The sequence below is a fragment of the Cucurbita pepo genome, chromosome 11, assembly GCF_057944985.1.
Source record: "Cucurbita pepo subsp. pepo isolate OVF chromosome 11, ASM5794498v1, whole genome shotgun sequence".
Classification (NCBI taxonomy): domain Eukaryota; kingdom Viridiplantae; phylum Streptophyta; class Magnoliopsida; order Cucurbitales; family Cucurbitaceae; genus Cucurbita; species Cucurbita pepo.
In genome coordinates this window covers 15,917,038-15,933,767 of record NC_141808.1, presented here as the reverse complement: position 1 = coordinate 15,933,767, position 16,730 = coordinate 15,917,038, and the positions used below count along the sequence as shown (strand labels likewise).

Genomic DNA, 16,730 nt, shown 5'->3' with positions numbered 1-16,730 from the left:
TAGATCTTGTTTTACTTATTTTATTATACTTTGTCAACAAAATATTTTTAAACTTTTAAAAACTTCGTCACATGAAAATCGTTCGAGGACAGCTTTACTACTTCAAATCAAATGAATTAGATCTAGTTTTATTTATTTTATTAATGACATACCAAGCTGTCTAATTGGCTCATTTTAATTTTATGAAATTTAGCCTATACTATTTTTGAATTATTGAGATTATAATCATTTATTTGATAAAAATCTCAAAATGGTAACGATTAATTTTAATAATTTCATAAGTTTTGAGGATGTGACAGCAAGTATAACCTAAGAGGTAATTTATGTAATAATGTTTCATTAATCATGTTACATCAATTATTCTATTTTTAGTTATTTTCGTATAATAATAATAATAAATACTATGATATATCCATACCTTTATCACAACCACATCTTTTTTTATTTATTTATTTATTATTATTTTGTTCGTCCTTCTTGTACTTTCACCTTTAACTCATTTGGGTCTTCGTTATTTTTAAAAATATTTATTTTAGTCTCTATATTTTTAAAAACGGACCATCTTAATCCTTATTTGTAGAATTTCGAGGTTTCCATTTAATGTGAATTTATTTTAATTAGATATAAAATGAAAAATAAATGAACTAAAATGTTAAATTTATGAATTACCGAGATCAAAATGGAAATTTTGTTAAAAAGTAAAGAAACTAAAATAGTATTTAAGTCTTTTTATTTTAAGAATTTGAATATTCATATAAGACGAGAGGTAAACAAGACAGATGTCAATACAATAGTTGTTGGATTCACCTGTCGTGTCATTGAAAACATCGCACATCGCTAAATGTGTCAAATGGAATGAAACCAAACTTATTAATGATACAATTAGAACGAAAGTCATTTTTCAATTGTATGTTCATCCCAAAAACTCGGGAGTGTAATTATCTTTGATTACATCAAAATGAAATATTTCATGAGAAAAAAAAACTTTAAATAAAATACTTAAATTTTCAATCGTATTCAAAATTAAAAAATATATATATATATATGTCCAATAAGTTTTAAATTTTTAATTTTGTGTCGAGTAAATCTATAAATTTAAAAAACATAAATACTTAAAAGAATTAAATTTATAATTTTAAAAGTTTAGACGACCCTAGATGGCGAGAGTCTAGTAGTCGAAAGTATCACTAGCTTACGCTCTAACCCGAGTAGCATGAGGCACGTGGAATCCCGTGTGAATCAGCAAGGACCACCTTGCAAGGCTAAATACTCCTGGGTGACCGATAGTGAAGTAGTACCGTAAGGGAAGGGTGAAAAGAACTCCCATTGGAGAGTGAAATAGAACATGAAACTGTAAGCTTTCAAGCAGTGGAAGAGACCAGGACTCTGACCGCGTGCTTGTTGAAGAATGAGCCGGCGACTCATAGGCAGTGGCGAACCCACCGGAGCCATAGCGAAAGCGAGTTTTCATGGGGCAATTGTCACTACTTATGGACCCGAACCTGGGTGATATATCCGGAATAAACCACAAATTCAATAAAATAAAATAAAACAAATCATAGTTTTCTCCAACCCCTTTTGAGTTGGCTAAATGAAAGGAATGCCATTTTTTTTTTATTAATAAAAAAAAGTAATGATAATAATATAAAGTTGGAAGTGCAAAACAGCTAAGTATTTTTTATAGGTGAGATTGGGTGATTGAAAGGCGCAAATCAAGGAATCCAACACATTTCAAACCCTATTTCTCTAATCATTTTACCCCTTCCCTTTCTTTTTCTCATTAAAAAACTAAAAAAATTCGGCCCGTAAACGTCGAGTTTTGTATCTAAACTTGAGTTCATTACGCAAGTTTACTCATCTCAAACTACGATCGAGTCGTTTAGTCTCTAAACGTTCAGTTTTGTGCCGTTTCTAAGTTACTAATCCTTTGTTTTATGTCAGTGAGCTTTTAATTTTGTGTCGGGTAGATCTGTGAATTTTTAAAATTTTTATAAGTTTAGGATTAAATTTGTAATTTTGAAAGTTTCGGGGACTAAATAGACAAAATCCTAATTGAACTCGTTTTTTAGTGTAACTTTAATTTGTTCATCCAAGGTATAGGTGTCAGATCCTACATTTGTTAGAGAGGGAAATGAACATTTCTTATATAAGCGTGTGGAAACCTCTCCCTATTAAAAACCTTTTAAAATTGTGAGGCTCACAAAGATATGTAACGGACCAAGGCGAACAATATCTGCTAGTGTTGAGCTTGGGTTGTTACAAATGGTATCAGAGCCCGACATTGGACCTCAAGGGAGGTGGATTGTGAGATCACATGTGTTAGGAGGGGAACAAAGCTTCTTATATGGGTGTGGAAACCTTTCCCTAACAAATGCATTTTAAAACCGTGAAACTGATGACGATACGTAATGGACCAAAGTGAACAATATCTGCTAACAGTGGGCTTAGGTTGTTAAAAATGATATCATAGTCTGACATTGGGCAGCGTGCCAGTGAGATCATTGGCCTCCAAAATGGCTGGATTGTGAGATCCCACATGCGATAGAGAGAGGAACAAAACATTTCTGGTAGAAACCTCTCCCTAACAGACACGTTTTAAATCGTGAGGTTGATGACAATACGTAACGGGTCGAAGCAGATAATATCTGCTAAATGTACTCGGAAACATATACCCAATATTTTATTTACACTCTTTAGCAAGAAAATTATTTATTTCAATTTCATTTAAAATCAAATTTAGTTCATTTATTTATTTATTTATTTAGGAAAAGGAATTAAGAAAAAAAAAAGGTAAATTTATTAAGATTGAAATTCAGGCAAGAAAATATGTAATTAATTAACCAAAATTACTTAGTAATAATAAAGAATAAATTAAATAAAACTAAGACTCTTGATTGATTGACATGTCATGTGATTAATAATTTATAATCAAACAAAATACAACTCAATCCCACTTATTTTTTCCATTATAATGCAAAATTCAAATAATATATTTATCAAACCATAAATTAAAATTCAAATAAAAAATAATAATTTAAAAAAATAATTAAGTTAATCGATAATTATGTTTAATATATATATATATTAATTGTTTTTATTATATATAAATGTAAAAAATATTAACAAACAAATTTATGAACGGTTTAAAAGAAAACATTTACTCCCATTGTCTCCATATGTCTCTCTCTCTCTCCCTTTTAATAGGAAAAAGAGAGTTGTCCAAACCCATTGGGAGAGCTCAAATTCTCTCTCTCCGCCTCTCTCTCCGCTTTGAAGCAATGCTTCCATCTTGCTTCAGCCACTCCGCCGTCTCCTCCACACTCTCCAATGATCCAATTCCGCCGCCGCTCTCCATAATCAGCTGCATTTACCAAACCAATCTCTTCAATTCCCCCACTCTCCTCACCCTCACATGGTCTCTCTCTCTCTCCTCCCACTCTCTGTCTCTCCACTCCTCTCCCTCCGCCTCTCTCTCCGCCTCTCTCTCCACCTCTCTCTCTCTCTCCCCTTCCTCTTTCTCCCTCTTCTCTCCCACCTCCAAATCCATCTCCCTCCATAACTCCCACAAGCTCAAAATCCATTGGGATTTCTCTACAGCCAAATACACCCCCAACTCTGCTCAACCCATTTCTTCATTCTACCTCGCCATTTCTTGTAATGGGAAGCTCCAATTCTTCCTCGGCGACCTGGCCGACGAATTTTCCCGGCGGGTTAAGTCCGTCGTCCTGCCCGAGGAGTCCACGCTCTTGTCCCGTCGGGAACATGTGTTTGAACGGCGAAATCGCTATGTTTCGAGGGCTGAATTCTTGGGGTCGCTAAGGGAAATCGCGGTGGAGCTCTGCGGCGGTGTTCTGAAAGTTGCCATCGATGGGGAGGTTAAGCTCGCCGTGAAGCGGCTGGCGTGGAAATTTAGAGGGAATGAGAGGTGGGTTATTGTGGAAATCAAATTCAATGGCGGATTTCATTAATTGATTTCTTGATTTTGCTAATTTGTTGTACATTAGGTTTTTTATCGCCGGCAACGCCGTTGATTTCTTTTGGGATGTCTTCAATTGGGTCAAAAGTGAAGGCGGTAGCGGCCCCGGAGTTTTTGTTTTTCAAATCGGAGAAGGCGGGGTTTGGCCGGAGTACATTGGAGCCGAGGGGAAGTTGATGAAGCGGAGCTTGTCGGCGGCGGCGGCGGCCGGGAATGGGTCGACGCCGGCTGCAGCGTTTCCGGCGTTGTCGCCGGCGGGTTCAAGCTCGAGTGTGTTGCAGTGGGCGGAGGAGAGTAGCAGTGACGGCGGGAGGAGCTCGTGTTCGTCGTCGTCGAGGTCGAGCGGAATCAATGGCGGATTCTCTCTGTCGTTATACGCTTGGAGGAAGGACTGAAACACATAACCTTTCTTTTTTTCTTTTTTTATTTTTTCTTTTTATATTTTTTTTTCTGTGTGGAAAAAAAATGCCTTTTATTTTTATTTTTTTAATTTTTCTTTTGATAATTTTACTTTCTTTGATTTGTAATATATAGTTTTTTTTTTTCTACATTATCGTGTAAATAATTAATCTAAATTTTGTGTTTAGATTTCCTACATTGTGGAGTGTTCGTGGATCAAGTTGGGTCGGGCTTAATCGTTTTTTAAAATTCTAGTCGGGTTGTTAATTTTTTTTAACCCAAACAACCCATAATGAACCTAACCAACCCAACCCAACTGTAATTTTCTATTGGTTCGATTGGTTCGTGGTTTAGGTTGTTAATTTTTTTTTAACTAAACAACTAATATTGAACTCAACTAATCTCGTTACAATTTTTTTAAATATTAATTCATAAAATACCTATATTTTACAAACATTTAATTCATATATATAATTCTGAATATATATTTTTGAGTCGGTAACCCCAACAACCTGAATAGAATTCACAATCCAACCCAACTTTTATGGTTTGATTTAGGTAATTTGATTGGTCGGGTTGTTATCAGGTCATATGAACACTCAATAGTCACGAGAATATTTAAAAACTCACTAATTTCAAGGGACAATTTGTATTTTAAATTAAAATAGGTATATTATTGATTAAATTCATAATTGATTTAGGAGTCTTTGTACGAGTTGATTGATGTAGATAAAGATTACAGCTTTTGTGTGAGCCGATTGATGCAGCGAAATAATTTTTAAACGAAAAATATTTAAGAAGGCTCGATGACTCATCAGTCAACTTGTATTTGACCGTAGATTTGTATATTTAAAGGAATATTTCATTATTTTATTTAAAAGTTTTATAATACATTAAAAAAAAAATCATGTAAGATGTATTTGAAGTATTATTTAATGTTAATTATGAAATATATTAATCATTCTAAAATAATTGTTCATAAATTTCTTTTGTTCGAAATAACAATAAAAACATTAAGCCAAAATTCACTCGGCCCAAAAAAAGTTAATTGGGCCAAGGCCCAATCGAGACCAGTCCAACATTATATTCGTATTTTTTTTATATAAAAAAATCATTTACTATTTAATGTTATTCTATGGTCTTCTCATTTTTCTCCAAATTCTGTTTAATAATTAATTTAAATCCTCGAGAAAAAAAATAATACTGAATATCGGTTTATTGTTAAACTACATGGTGTGTGAAAGGTACGTAGAATTCGAGGAATTCACCGAACCTTTTCATAAGCTATGCTATCTTGAACGTATAGAAAATATGGACTTATCGCTCAACACCAAAGGTCTCTCAGACTCCTTAAACCGTTACCAACTGTGACATTATTAAAGCAGATATCTAACCATTTCTCAAACGGCTGAGTGGACAACTCGTTCCTTTCGAGTTCAACTGTTATGTAAACATTACATTGTTTTTTAAGGATTTGATCGAGACTATAATTTAAATTAGAATTTTGTACATATTTAAAATTCTCTAGAGCATTCAAATGACTCGAGAATCTAACCAATTCGAATTACCCAATCTAAACAGTAAAGAATTTTTTATGTATGTAACTGATGTGTCAGTGATGAACTGTGATTTTATAAATATTTCATATTTAAAATTTATAAGGTAGGGTACGTAAATAAATTTGTATTAAATAATTAAAACCGAATAAACATAGTACATTTCACATTTCCTATGATGTACTTCTTTATCTATCTTGTTTTTTTTTTTTTAAATAAAAAAATTGATTTGAAAATTAATATATTTAAAATAAAGAAATAAATAATTGTAGGGTTGGTTGGCATTGGATCCCCAGTTGGGACAAATTAGAAAGGCATGTGGTGGAAGTGTTTTATTGCCATTAATGTGCCCCAACTCCCAAGCACCACACATGTTTCCATCTTCAAAATCTTTTCTATTTTATCTCTAATTTATTATTTTTTTTTAAATAAAATAAAATAAAATCCTTTTTTTCCCTTTTGCTTTTCAATGAATATTCCTATATAAAACCTTACCTTTATTTCCCTCTCTTTTTATTTTTGGCATACAAAATGCCAACCAAAGTTCTCTTCGTGTTCCCGGTAACAGTACCCTATTCTACTCGAGACCCTATAAGTCCAAATTTAGATCAGAAAATTCACGTGGTTAAGTTGAAGTGAACTAAAGATTTGTCCCGGTTGAAGAATGAATTCAAATTTTAAAAATCAATCAAATCACGAGTTACCTAGGTTAACGACGAGTTAATCTCGTGGGAGTAAAAAAAATTCTTAATTTAATTTTGGATATTATCTTCTAAGATTTAATTTTTTTATTCCCATAAAATTGCAGCTAAACATAATTTTGGAGATTTATACCAAAAGTGACCCATATACCCTTAAACTCTCTCTTTATGTAGGGGCAATAATGTCTTTTTACTGAATAGTTTTTTTTTTTTTTAAAAAAAAGTTTAACTAGTTTTTAAAGTATTATATATTTTAATCAAAATACTTTTAAAAAAATGTTTATTTTAATCCATGTACTACTATTTTAGCCCGAGAACACCTTTAAAATAAAGTTATAGTTATATTTTAATAAATTTAACGAGTATAATAGGGTTTGAGTCAAATTTGTGATAAAAAAAAAAATAGATAACAAAGAAACACCCAAGACAATCATCTCGCAATGTTCATCCTCACTGTATCTACACATATGTGTCATAGGATAGCTTGCTTAAGCTATAGGGTTCAGGGGTAGTGGATAGCTAACACCGTACCTCTCCTAAGATGCAGTCAAAAGTCGGGGACAAAATTGACAAAAGCTAAAAAAATGGAGGATCAAATCGCAAAAAACACAAATAGTATTTAAACATTTTTTTCCTTTAAATATTCTTCAATGGCTTGAGGATATAATAGTTTTTCTTAGTGGGAATTGTACGAAATGAGGATTACTTGAGTGTACCCTAAACCTGCATCCAAACAAGTGTTGAGAATTTGTTGGCTCTTAGGGAACATTAAAAAGAAATTTAAATTATTTGTAGGTTTTTTCTTTTTTTTTTCTTTTTTTTTTTTTTTTTTTTTTTTACTATATGGTTGAAATTTGAATTTTTGCATTCAAAATCTTTGAATCCTTAACCATTGTGTTCCCGTCAATTATATATATTGAATAAATGTATGATTGCGTGTATATTTCAAAGTTTTAATTATGATATCGGAGTAAAAGATGTGTATATAAATAAAATGAGATTACGTGTGAATTAGAGTAATTATGGTGAGAAAATAAATTATGGTTAAGTAGTACACCACTAGCACATATTGTCTATTTTGAGTTTTTCCTTCTACATTTTCTAAGTTTTAAAATGGTTAGAGTTTTCCACCGTTAAAAAAAATGTTTTTAAAAATTAATAGTTACGGTATATATTAACAAAATACCTCACTATTTTTAATGATTTAATTATAAGAACTCTAAAATTGAACGTATTTGGTTTAGATCAATCTTATGTTGGGTGACGTACTTGGACATTATATGTTGATAGTCTAAAGGGGTGTTCAAAACCCCGATTATCCCATCCAATCCAGACAGTTTGGGTTAGTTTGTGAACTTATTTGGTTGAGTTTAGTTCAAATAATTTTTTTTTTTTCTTCTAATTTGGTTGAAATATTGAAAGCAAAGAATTATGTATTCAAGGTCAGATCCAATTTATTATTAATTTTAAAATATATATTTTTTTGCTTATAATACAATTATATATACATATTTTTTTATTCTATAATTATTTTTTTTATCATTTAAACTACTCTTAAAAATAATTTTTAATTATTTGGATACAACTTTTCAAAATATATATTAAAATTAAGTTTAATTAAATATTTTAAAAATAAATGACATTAACGGCTCGACATGTCTAACCTAAAAATTATGTAGTTGGATTGAGTTCATTATTTATTAAGAATTGTTTGAGTTAAAAAAATTTATATAACAAACAATTAAATTTAGTCTTAAATCCACACGTATTCCTATTTAAAATAAATAAATAAATAAATAAATAAATATATATATATATATAGTTTCCTTTCCTGTGTTGTATTTGAATAAACTCATTTTCAAATAATATAAATATTAAAAATTTCTAAGTTCATGTTTGATTTAATCATCCACAGAATTAAAGGTATTATTATTATTATTATTAATTTCTTAATTAAAATGCAAGAAAATTCAATTATCAATAATAATTTTAGAATAATCAATTAGTAAATAGTGAATTAATTTTTAAATGGTTAAAAAATCAATTATAAATACAATTTTCCATAGTTTTATTTTGAATAAGAGACCAAGTCAAAGTCTTCCGGAGTAAAAAAGTCAAATTGATACGTTCATAATCTTTTTTACTTTCTCGAAGTAGGACTTCTTTAAGTCAATTTTCATCCATTAAAGAGAAATTAAGAGTTTGAAAACGAGAGGCTTTCGTCCCGATTTGACAATAGAAAATATCAATTTTGATAGATATATAAGATATTAAATTATAAAATCTATTGATATCGAAAGGAATTTATAAAATTAATGTGTTCATATTTCATTCACATCAATATAGTTCTTATTTAATGTTTCTACGAAGAAAAAAAAATTGTTTTTAGTCAAGTCGAGACAAGACGAGCTCGACCCAAATCCAAATTCGAGTCAAACAGTAGTTTTGACCTACAAGCTCAACCCACAACCCAATTGGATTTAGAGGAAGAAGGCAATTAGGTCAAACAGTTCAATTGCCAACCTCGACCTGTTGATCCCCTTACAACCCTAAATTTATAACCCAAGTAAGTTCATCATGATCCTCTACACGCTCGTTGTATTCTAACTTTGATAGTAGTTCCATTATTTTTCACGTCATTTTTTTTCCAAAATACTCGAACCTAGTTATAAATTTATAACGATTTAGTCCCTATTTAAAATTCAATAAATTTTCTATGATTAATTCTTTCACTACATAATTAAAATTATAATTATTTTTTTAAAATATTCTAATACTAATAATTATTTTTTTTTAAAAAAAAGTACCAATTCCTTACCATATTTAAATCCAACAATCTTTTGTAACAATAAAGTTTCAATTTTATTTTATACTTATTTCATATAAATCTGAAAATTATAAAGGTCATAAAATAAAATAAAAATAAAAATTTATTTTTTGTTGACATTTTCATGATTTTATTTCAAACCTAATTTTCCAACCTCATGATACCTTCAAAGAAATAAATGTAAAAAAAAAAAATAATAACAATAATAATTATTATTAAACAGACAAAAACAAATCCTTTATTTTCTTGGTATGGTAAAGAAAAAGTCTTCCATTTTTTTGAATTTTGGAGGTCAAAATTTTTCATGTAAATTCTTTTATTTAGTTCCTCGTAATTTAATATTTTCAATTTAATCCTTGGTCATGTTTCATTAAGTTTATTATTAATAATAAAAAAAAATTACTTTTAGCCCCCTTGAACGTTCGTGAAATAACGATTTAGTCCTTGAACTTTAATTTATAATACCGTTGAATCTCTACCATGAAACTAAATTGTTACCAAAATAAAATTATGGACACCAACTAAAAAAACGTTATTTTGTCTCCATTTTCTTCTTAAATGTCTGTCTCTCTGTATAATTGTCACATTCTTGGAAGGGGTGGTTGGCCACTGTTCTTGCCTGTGGATTAACGTGGTTTCTCTCGATTCAACAATCATTATAATAATTCATTCTTATTTCAATCTTCATCTTCTTCGCTTAGTTCCTCTCAAAGGGGTTATGGGAAATCCCCCTTCTCTCAACCCTTTTGAGTTTCGAACATATTAAAGAAGAATCAAAAGCTTGAGTGTTCAAGTGTTTTGAGAGGAGAAGCAATGGATGGTCTCTCAGATCTTGAGCCCGATTGCTCTGTTTTTGTTGAAGTTGATCCCACTGGCAGATATGGCAGAGTAGGGTTTTGATTTTCCTAATTTTTTGGGTTTTGATTTTGATTTTGATTTTGATTATGGGTTTTGTTGTTTGTTGCAGTACGATGATGTTTTGGGGAAAGGAGCTTCGAAAACAGTGTAGGGTTTGGATTTTCTTGCATTTTGTGGGTTTTGAAGCATTTTAATGGGTTTTTTTTTTTGTCTGTAGTTACAGAGCATTTGATGAATATGAAGGAATCGAGGTCGCTTGGAATCAAGTGAAACTCTATGATTTCTTGCAAAGTCCTGAAGATTTGGAAAGGCTTTACTGTGAGATTCATCTTTTGAAAACATTGAAACACAGAAATATTATGAAATTCTACACTTCTTGGGTTGATATTGCTAATAGAAACATCAATTTTGTTACTGAAATGTTCACTTCTGGTACTCTTAGACAGTAAGTGTTCTTCACAATTTGGATGATTCTCTGTGGTTTCTTGGCTATTTAGTGCTTCTCTGTTCATTTTGCTTTCTGGGTTGTTCTATAGGTATAGGTTGAAGCATAAGAGAGTTGATATTAGAGCTGTGAAGCATTGGTGCAGGCAGATTTTGAGGGGGCTTCATTATTTGCATAGCCATGAGCCTCCTGTGATCCATAGAGATCTCAAGTGTGATAATATTTTTGTTAATGGGAATCAAGGGGAGGTTAAGATTGGTGATCTTGGACTTGCTGCAATTCTCAGGAAATCTCATGCTGATCATTGTGTGGGTATGCTTTTTCATTGTTAGCTCCTTTTGTTTCGTTGATTGTACGATTTACTTGTTGGATTTGTATAGCTTAAGATCGCGGAGCGGAATCGTCTCTACCATTTCACTCGAAACTTTGTTCATTTTAGGGGTTGTTTGGCTTACTGGTTGGATTTGTATAGCTTAAGATTGTGGAGCGTTTGGGCTTGTCTCGATCTTATTCGTAGTTTGGAAATGGGAAGGAACCTAACCCGAATTGTCTCTATCAGTTCCCTCGAAACTCTATTCATTTCAGAGGTTGTTTGGCTTACCGGTTTGATTTGTATAACTTAAGATTGTGGAGTGTTTGGGCTTCTCTTGATATTCGTAGTTAGGAAGGGGGAAGGAGTCTAAATCAATGGACATTAATGAACTCGAACCGTCTCTACCATTTCCCTCGAAACTCTATTCATTTCAGGGGTTTTTTTGGCTTATAGGTTGGATTTGTATAACTTAAGATTGTGGAGCGTTCGGGCTCCTCTCGATCTTATTCGTAGTGAGGAAAGGGGAAGGAGTCTAACCCGAAACGTCTCTACCAGTTCCCTCGGAACTCTATTCATTTCTGGGGTTGTTTTGCTTACTGGTTGGATTTGTATAACTTAAGATTGTGGAGCGTTCGGGCTCCTCTCGATCTTATTCGTAGTTAGGAAGGGGAAGGAGTCTAAATCAATGGACATTAATGAACCCGAACCGTCTCTACCAGTTCCCTCGAAACTCTATTCATTTCTGGGGTTGTTTGGCTTACAGGTTCGATTTGTATAGCTCGAGAGAGTGAAGGAATCTTATCGATTTGTACATAAACTCAAACACTTTACAATACTAGATTATGCAAACTCTAGCTATTGATGATTTTCTTATTGTCGTTAGGTCTGAGTGTTATAAATTTATAGGGACACCCGAGTTTATGGCTCCAGAAGTGTACGCGGAGGCGTACAACGAATTAGTCGATATCTATTCATTTGGAATGTGCATGCTGGAGATGATAACTTTCGAGTATCCATACAGCGAATGCACTCATCCCGCTCAGATCTACAAGAAAGTCATATCTGTAAGAAGATTCTCTTTGTGCGTGTGTTACGTTTGCTCGTCATGTCTGTTCATGTCTGTTCGTGTGCTCGAGATTAATGTGTTATAGATTTTTAGGGGAGAAAACCAGATGCCTTGTACAAAGTGAAGGATCCCGAAGTGCGACGGTTCATCGATAAGTGTTTGGCAACCGTTTCGCTTAGGCTATCGGCATCGGAGCTTTTGAATGATGCTTTTCTTCAAGTTGATAATGGCGAATATGATCTAAGAACTGTTGATTATGACAGCTCCTTTTGTAATGGATATCCATATGATTATAGTTTTGAAGCTTCAAGTGAGTCAGGTTATCATCCAATTGATACTGAAACCAATGGCATTGAACTTTTTGAGTATTGTGAAGGTGAACACTCTGATGATGTTGATATCAGCATCAAAGGGAAGATGAGAGAAGGTGGTAGCATCTTCTTAAGACTCAGAATTGCAGATAAAGAAGGTAGATCTGTTATACATTATTTTCGTTTCGTTGCGATCGAATGTCGAATCTAAACCGGTTTGTTTGCAGGGCGTATCAGGAACATTTATTTCCCGTTCGACGTCGAGACGGATACCGCATTGAGTGTTACGAGGGAAATGGTTGCAGAGCTGGATATTACAGATCAAGACGTAACGAGAATTGCTGATATGATCGACGGGGAAATCGCTTCCTTGGTGCCTGAATGGAGGTCGGGTTCGAGGCAAAGCTATTGCCATAATTGTGCTACTGCTACTTACAACAATGCCATAATTCAGAACTCTGAGGTAGCTCCATGCTGTGGACATCGACATGCTTCGATTCACGGTCGTTTTGAGGAGATAATGTATCAAGCTGACGAGTCCGAGAATCATACAGCAGAGGCTGCAGAAAATGTGTCGAGCCTTTCTGTTTGCTTGAATTATCCCGAAACGTGGGGACGTCGTGAAAGCCATGAACTTAGTTCAATGAGCTCAAGACATAGCCACTCGGATGAAGATTACGAGAAAATAGAACGATCAGTTACAGTCACGGACACGAAAGAAGTGATAATCGAACGTAAAACTGCTCTTAACACGAGACGCTCGCTTCGGAGCCTATTGAATTCCCCTTCATTAGATGATGTTCAACAAGAAATGAGATGGATTAAGGCCAAGTACCAAATAGAATTAAGCAAGCTCAGAGATGATAGGTATGCTCGAGACACGAACCGAAGTAGTACCGATAGCCATGTTTATACAAATAGTAGCTGTTGCGGTACAGACTCGGAAAGAGCTCGAAATCGCAAGGCCATGGAGGCGGCCTCCATCGTGGAGAAGGTAGTCACTGCTAAAAATGCCTGCACTGGTTCATTGCTGCCAAGCTCACTTCATAGAACTATCTCTCTCCCAGTTGATGCTGTGAATATGTAACAATGTAAGGTCAATCCTTGTATTCTTTTATGGATTCCTAGCCCTAAATCAAGTCGAATAAACAAGTAAATAAATAAATTACATTTACCATGACTGGGTTCGCACACGTCATGTTTCTGTAGCTCAAGTTGTGAGATTCTACACTGGTTAGAGAGGAGAACGAAACACGTTTTAAAAATTTTAAGGGAAAGCCTAAAGAGGACAATATCTACTAGAATGAGTTTGGGCTCTTACAAATGGTATCAGAGCTAGGTATCGGGCAATATGCCAACGAGGACGTTGGGTTCCAAAGGCTGGGTGGATTGTGAGATCCCACATCGGTTGGAGAGGGGAAGATAACATTCTTTATAAGAGCTTCGAAACTTCTTCCTACCAAATACGTTTTAAAAATCTTGAGTGAAAACCCAAAAAGGACAATATTTGTTAGCGGTAAGTTTGAGCTGTTACAAATAGTATCATCAACGAGGACACTGGGCCTCGAATGGCTGGACTGTGAGATCCCACATCATTTGTAGAGGGAGTACAACACTTATTAAATAATGAACCCAATCCAATCTAAAGAAAAGGCAGTTTCATTATGGTGGTATACCAGTCGCCTGTTCTCGAACTTCCAGTTCCAATCGAAGCATATAGATCCGTAAATGGATTTGTATGTATAGCTACTTTAGTCATGCTCGTCCTTTCTCGAAAGTATCTTTTTTCTAGGAACATGGTCAACCAGAAATTATTATATTCGCGATTCGATCTATGCCCCTACCCTCCAAACAGTATAGGAGCCTTTCAACTCGTACTTCTCACACTCCTAGATCTTCATGGCACCTCCTCCACCAAAGTGTGAGTCGGGAGCAGTAATTTTTTTTTTTATTGAGTTGGTTTAGAATTATTTATTCAAATTTATATTTGATAAAAGTAAAATGTTAATTCGTAAAATATTTATTTAATTATTTTCAAATATTCAAAACTCAATTTCAATATATATTTTTGGAAAAATCACCTTCCAAATAGTTTGGAAGAATAAATAATAAAAAAATGTAATTATAAAATTGAGTAAAAATAAAATAAATATACGAGAAAATGTATATTTTTAAAAATTTATGATTTTATGAATTAATTTAATCTATTAAAATTCTTATTTACGTGAAGCCCAAAATTAGGCCCAATAGCCTTTAGTCCCAAATAAAACAATAAAGGCCCAATAACGCAGAAAGCCCAAAACCCTAGCCCTCCAATGACTTTATTTACCAGCTAGGGTTTTGCAGCCTTCTTCTTCAAAATCGCAAATCAGGTAGTCAGAGCAGCCGTTCCTCTGCCCCTTCGCCTTCTTTGAGCTTTTCATCCTCTTCGGAGCACCTCCAGCCATGGCGGACAAGGCAGTCACCATCCGGACCAGGAAGTTCATGACCAACAGGCTCCTATCCAGGAAGCAATTCGTGAGTTTTTCGGATCCTACTCGGCCGTTTTTGCTTTTAGCATTCATTTCGTTTTCGATTTCTGATTGGATTTGTTTCGGATTGATGCTTCGGCGTTTGATTCTTGTCTGCTGAACTTTACTTGGAACTGTACGATTTAACGTTTCTATATCCTTTTGAGGTTTTAGCTTGGACTTTGTTTGTTTGTGGATTCTAGATCGTTGAGTTGCATCTGTTTGACGCTGAAAATGTTTTGTTTAGTTTAAAACCCCAATGTCTTTAAGAAGTCTGAAGTTTTTGATTTCTTTATGATCTTGAGTTTAGTTTTTAGTGTTACTTCTCTAACTACCTTGAAAAATTGATTTAGGGTTGCTGATTATGTATCTGGATAGCTCGGTGACTTCTTTTTGTTTTTTAACTATATAATTTTCTGATCTTGTTACGAATGGAAGACGTTTTGAAGTCGTTTTTAACTTTTCTGTTTTCTGGTTAATGCAGGTAATTGATGTTCTTCACCCAGGCAGACCCAATGTCTCAAAGGTAGTCCCTTTTTCAGTTCATTTGTTGTTTTTTCTTCTCTGTTATTTATGTTATGCACTCTTTTTAAATGCCTTCAAGATATATCACTCAATCCGAATGGAAACCACATGAATCCAAGCGTTTTTTTTAATTTTTTTTTTTTTTTATGGTGCTCATAGTGTCTATGTTTTATTATTTGATCTCAAGGCTGAACTGAAGGAGAAATTGGCCAGAATCTATGATGTGAAAGACCCAAATTCTATCTTTGTTTTCAAGTTCAGAACTCACTTTGGTGGTGGTAAATCCACTGGGTTCGGTTTAATCTATGATTCAGTTGAAAATGCAAAGAAGTACGAGCCAAAATACAGGCTAATCAGGGTAATTTACAGTCGTATTTCAAGCACAATTTCAATTATAATGCTCTGAAGTTTTGTTTTCCTCACTTAATGACATTACTCAAGCTGGACTTTTCCTTCTTCTGTCAGAATGGACTCGACACCAAGGTAGAGAAATCAAGAAAGCAAATGAAGGAAAGGAAGAACAGGGCAAAGAAAATCCGCGGAGTCAAGAAGGTAAGTTATATGGCTAGTTGATAATGATCTTGAAATGATAGCTTGACCTTCATGTTAAACATTACCACTAACCCTATCATTCATGTCTCTTCACAGACCAAGGCTTCAGATGCTGCCAAGGCAGGAAAGAAAAAATGAGATTGATTGCTGGGATTTTGTACCCATCACCAAGGATTATCTGCAGAATCATCGTGATCTCTTTTTAATAGTTTCCTTTTTACTCCTAGATCAAATTATGTTAATCAGTATTTTTGGTTGTTGATTACTAGTGATATGAAAACTTGGTTCTTTGCAGAGGACAAATTTTTTGACGTTACAGGAAATATACATTTCCTTGTGTTTTTTACCATTCCAAGTTTTTATCAGTTTTTCTACATTGAATTGTTGTTCTTAGATCTTCCAGAAAAAAAGATTATGAGCTTAACTCATGTTTGTTATTTAGTTTAACCATTTAGGTTCGATGGGCGAGAAGTATTAAATTATATTTTGAACAAAAAGAATAATGATACAAACAAAACTTTTATTTACCGCGAATGAGTTCAAACAATTATGATTCCAGGTTGTTGGGTCAAAGTAAAGCCCAATGGGCTCCTCAATGTGATCGATCAAAGTAGAGCCCAATGGGCTCTTATGAAGGAGATGGGTCAAAGTAGAGCCCAATGGGCTCTTTTGAAGGAGACGGGTCAAAGTA

The 16,730-nt window shown here is 33.5% G+C and overlaps 3 protein-coding genes across 3 annotated transcripts; all 3 read left to right on the top strand.

Moving 5' to 3' along the window:
• The first annotated feature begins 3,184 nt into the window (after window positions 1-3,184).
• LOC111805798 (uncharacterized) lies at window positions 3,185-4,571 on the top strand. The gene is made up of 2 exons (XM_023691031.2): window positions 3,185-3,925; window positions 4,005-4,571. Exons 1-2 carry the CDS (start codon window positions 3,279-3,281, stop codon window positions 4,369-4,371), a joined length of 1,014 nt encoding a protein of 337 aa, XP_023546799.2. The 5' UTR covers window positions 3,185-3,278; the 3' UTR covers window positions 4,372-4,571.
• A 5,453-nt stretch (window positions 4,572-10,024) lies between these two features.
• LOC111805375 (putative serine/threonine-protein kinase WNK9) lies at window positions 10,025-13,629 on the top strand. Its single transcript, XM_087128503.1, has 7 exons — window positions 10,025-10,347; window positions 10,427-10,464; window positions 10,535-10,762; window positions 10,854-11,074; window positions 11,982-12,139; window positions 12,235-12,610; window positions 12,680-13,629. The coding sequence occupies exons 1-7, from the start codon at window positions 10,273-10,275 to the stop codon at window positions 13,537-13,539; spliced, it is 1,956 nt and encodes a 651-aa protein (XP_086984629.1). The 5' UTR covers window positions 10,025-10,272; the 3' UTR covers window positions 13,540-13,629.
• Window positions 13,630-14,801: 1,172 nt separating this feature from the next.
• On the top strand, window positions 14,802-16,388 carry LOC111805158 (Ribosomal protein S24e family protein). The gene is made up of 5 exons (XM_087128168.1): window positions 14,802-14,969; window positions 15,447-15,488; window positions 15,675-15,845; window positions 15,953-16,039; window positions 16,136-16,388. Exons 1-5 carry the CDS (start codon window positions 14,898-14,900, stop codon window positions 16,175-16,177), a joined length of 414 nt encoding a protein of 137 aa, XP_086984294.1. The 5' UTR covers window positions 14,802-14,897; the 3' UTR covers window positions 16,178-16,388.
• Window positions 16,389-16,730: the final 342 nt, after the last annotated feature.